General features: G+C 40.3%; 1 protein-coding gene across 1 annotated transcript; it reads right to left on the reverse strand.

The window, feature by feature from the left end:
• Nucleotides 1-222: 222 nt before the first annotated feature.
• On the reverse strand, nt 223-804 carry LOC142350534 (uncharacterized). The gene has a single exon (XM_075402384.1). It carries the CDS (start codon nt 802-804, stop codon nt 223-225), a length of 582 nt encoding a protein of 193 aa, XP_075258499.1.
• Between the last annotated feature and the right edge of the window lie 1,003 nt (nt 805-1,807).

A 1,807-nucleotide genomic window follows, 5' to 3' on the forward strand; every position in this document is an offset into this window, starting at 1 on the left:
TTGCCATTGTCGTCTTTCTTTCTGAATTCCTTGGGTTTTGTTTCAGAAATAGGACCCTTGTTTCAATTTCTTTATCTAATCATTTCTTTTGTTTTGCCACGTGCATCTTTGTTTAGCTTGTTTTCGAGGATTATGATTCAAACTTGTCGAATAAATCAAGTTTAAAACATTTAGGCGGCAAAATATACTTAAGAATTATCACATCGATAAAATTCTCGGGGCCTACCTAACTTGCGGGGGTGTTTTTGGGAAAACGTGTGCAAGTTTAACAGCTGGTCGGGTTAAGAAGCCTAAAGCAGTTTTTACTTCACATGACCTAGCTGTTTTGTCGGGGCCGGTGAACATCCTTGTCGTGCGTCCCAGGGGCCAAATTCCTCTTGGGGTCCATTCTTCCAAAACCCAAACGACGTCATTCACTTCCAACTTGGCATCAGGCTTTAACCACTTCTTCCTTGTGTTCAGGGTTGGAATGTACTCTTTTAGCGGTCTTTGCCAGATTGCTTCGAGTCGGTGTCGCACTTGGGTCCACGTCTTCGTCTGGATTGTGGTAGTCTCTTTGAAGACACACGCTGGGATATTGGGAAACGCTCTACCGATCAGAAAGTGGTTGGGTGTCAACGGGTCCTCGTCCTCGGTGTCACTTCTAACGTGTGTTAAAGGTCTCGCATTGACAAGACTCTCTGTTTCGATAACAATGGTGGAGAAGACGTCCCATGTCAACTTCGCAGATCCCAGATTCAAGAGAAGAGCTCGTTTTACAATTTGTAGGAGCCTCTCCTTGTAGCTCATTCTACCCAGCTCCATACTCATCTGGGGTGAAGACTTGAAGGGTTGACGATTCTTTGTGTTTGTTATCGGAGCGCAAAATGACGAAGGCCATCTAGTCCCGGTCATGGGGGGTTGCCATTGTCGTCTTTCTTTTTGAATTCCTTGGGTTTTGTTTCAGAAATAGGACCCTTGTTTCAATTTCTTTATTCAATCATTTCTTTTGTTTTGCCGCGTGCACCTTTGTTTAGCTTGTTTTCTATTATTAAGATTCAAACTTGTCGAAGAAATCAAGTTTACAACATTTAGGCGGCAAAATATACTTAAGAATTATCACATCTATAACAAACGTAGCTCTGAAGTGAAATTGATTATTTTTGACAGGATTTTTTGCGCAATTCTGATTCAACGTTATTGCTTTTGAATGCCAGAACAGGGACAACCCGGACCCTGGTGCCATAGTAAATCAGTACTGAAACATTGTATTCTCATTGTATATCGTCGGCCCAGGATTTTATCAGTGTATTTTGATAAGAGTATTTCGCTACCTAAGTATGTGCAGTTTATTTCCATAGATCCTTTTTTCTGAAAATAAACTGCACATTCTTGGTTTTGATTGCCATGATGTTCATAGCAAAATCATGATAAATTGTGAGAATTATGAAAAAATCTTTTTAAAATTTTTGGCGATGCACTTTTTGAGCATGACTATTACCTACAACCTTAAAACGTTGCAAGAAACGTATTCAGATTAGCAAAAAACGGCCAAAACCAGCAAATACACGACGCAACCAGAAAATTCACGCCGAGAACCTGGAAACTGACAAATTTGGACCGATATTTTATGGTTTTTGTTCCAGATTGTGAGGGAATTTTGTTGGAATGTCTTAGTTCTAGCTCAACAAATACAGTTGTGGGTCAACGATATACAGTTGGAATGCAATATTTCAGTACTCATGGCATGGGACTAGGGTCCGGGATCAGACTTTCCTAAACAAAATAACCTCTGACCAAACTATTAATTCGGGATGAAGATTATAGT

This window comes from Convolutriloba macropyga, chromosome 12 (assembly GCF_964194025.1).
Source record: "Convolutriloba macropyga chromosome 12, txConMacr16.3, whole genome shotgun sequence".
Lineage (NCBI taxonomy): Eukaryota > Metazoa > Xenacoelomorpha > Acoela > Convolutidae > Convolutriloba > Convolutriloba macropyga.

Coding starts and splice junctions, on each gene's coding strand:
- LOC142350534 (XM_075402384.1), bottom strand. CDS start 804: ATGGAGCTGGGTAGAATGAGCTACAAGGAGAGGCTCCTACAAATTGTA.